The sequence below is a fragment of the Rhea pennata genome, unplaced genomic scaffold (genome assembly GCF_028389875.1).
Source record: "Rhea pennata isolate bPtePen1 unplaced genomic scaffold, bPtePen1.pri scaffold_32, whole genome shotgun sequence".
Lineage (NCBI taxonomy): Eukaryota > Metazoa > Chordata > Aves > Rheiformes > Rheidae > Rhea > Rhea pennata.
In genome coordinates this window covers 1,105,496-1,107,294 of record NW_026907679.1, presented here as the reverse complement: position 1 = coordinate 1,107,294, position 1,799 = coordinate 1,105,496, and the positions used below count along the sequence as shown (strand labels likewise).

General features: G+C 50.2%; 1 protein-coding gene across 1 annotated transcript; it reads right to left on the bottom strand.

The window, feature by feature from the left end:
* Positions 1–347: 347 nt before the first annotated feature.
* On the bottom strand, positions 348–1,292 carry LOC134154631 (olfactory receptor 14A16-like). The gene has a single exon (XM_062601307.1). The coding sequence runs from the start codon at positions 1,278–1,280 to the stop codon at positions 348–350; it is 933 nt and encodes a 310-aa protein (XP_062457291.1). The 5' UTR covers positions 1,281–1,292.
* Positions 1,293–1,799: the final 507 nt, after the last annotated feature.

The following is a 1,799-nucleotide window of genomic DNA, read 5'->3' as shown; positions in this document are numbered from 1 at the left end:
TTTTATTACAGAGATGCTACTAGGGAGGCCAGCTCTGACACAGTGATAGGCAGATTTACAGAAGGCCTCTGGGTGAGAAAGATGAGGTTTGTGCCTCCAGAAATGTGGGAGGAATTCAGACATCTCTGCACAAACATGACTATCACAGACAGAACTCCGAGTGCACAAGAGCTGTTGGAGATAAACTGAGAATCAGTTGTGAGGAGAGATGGGGGCAGGTTTAGCTCAGTTGGTTAGAGTGTGGTGCTGCTAATGCCAAGGTCGTGGGTTCAATCCCTGTATGGGGCTATGCTGAGGATTAGACTGGATGATCTCCAGAGGTCCCTTCCAACCTTACCATTCTATGATTACTGCTGAAGTAGTACCATCTGAACCAGTTTCCTCACTGCCTCCTGAAGCTCCTTGTTCCTCATGCTGTAGATGAGAGGGTTCACTGTTGGAGGCACCACTGAGTACAGAACAGCCACCACCAAATCTAGAACTGGGGAGGAGATGGAGGAGGGCTTCAGGTAGGCAAACATGACAGTGCTGACAAAGAGGGAGACCACAGCCAGGTGCGGGAGGCACATGGAAAAGGCTTTGCGCTGGCCCTGCTCAGAGGGGATCCTCAGCACAACAGTAAAGATCTGCACATAGGACAGCACAATGAAAACAAAGCACCCAAGGACTAAACAAAGACTAACCACAAGAGCCTCAACTTCCCTGAGGTAGGAGTCTGCGCAGGAGAGCTTGAGGATCTGGGGGATTTCGCAGAAGAACTGGTCCACTGTGTTGCCTTGGCAGAGTGGTATTGAGAATGTGTTAGCTGTTTGCAGGAGAGCATTGAGAAAACCACTGGCCCAGGCAGCTGCTGCCATTCTGACACAAGCTCTGCTGTCCATGATTGTGCCGTAGTGCAGGGGTTTGCAGATGGCAACATAGCGGTCATAGGCCATGACAGTGAGGAGAGAATACTCTGCTGAAAGCAGCAAGACAAGCAGGAAGAGCTGGGCAGCACATCCCAAATAGGAAATGGCCCTGGTGTTCCAGAGGGAATTGGCCATGGATTTGGGGACAGTGGTGGAGATGGAGCCAAGGTCGAGGAGGGCGAGGTTGAGGAGGAAGAAGTACATGGGGGTGTGGAGGCGGTGGTCACAGACTACGGCTGTGATGATGAGGCCATTGCCCAGGAGGGCAGCCAGGTAGATGCCAAGGAAGAGGGAGAAGTGCAAGAGCTGCAGCTCCCGCGTGTCCGCAAATGCCAGGAGGAGAAATTCATTGATGGAGCTGCTGTTGTGCATTTGCTTCCTCTGAGCATTGGAGACTCCAAGGAAGAACAGACAAACAGAATTTAGGACAGACTTCTCTGAGCAAAGCTTTCTCATATAACCTCCCAAACACAAACACACATTACCTTTCCCCATCTCACCAGCACCATCACTCAGCTCCGGTTGATTTTGCTGTGAAAAGAAGTGGCCTCTGCCCGTGGGTTCTCGAGGAATCAGTCCTGACCTACAGCACAGTACATGGGAACAAATGTGACCAGGATTTATAGACCCAGGTCCAGTCAGATTTAATTCACTGATAATTCTGAAGGGATTTCGGCATCTTCACTCCCAGGTCTAAACAATATGGTTCATGAACAGTTTTAAGGCTTTTCCGATTTTTTTCTGCTGACCCTGTTACATGGGAGGAAGCTTTTTAGAGATAGAAATCCTCAACATTACTACTGCACTCAGCGTGACCAGCTGTGATTCCGGAGAGGCAAAAACACTCACTCTGGTGTTAGTGCAGAGGGAGGAGCACTGGCCTGTCCACCT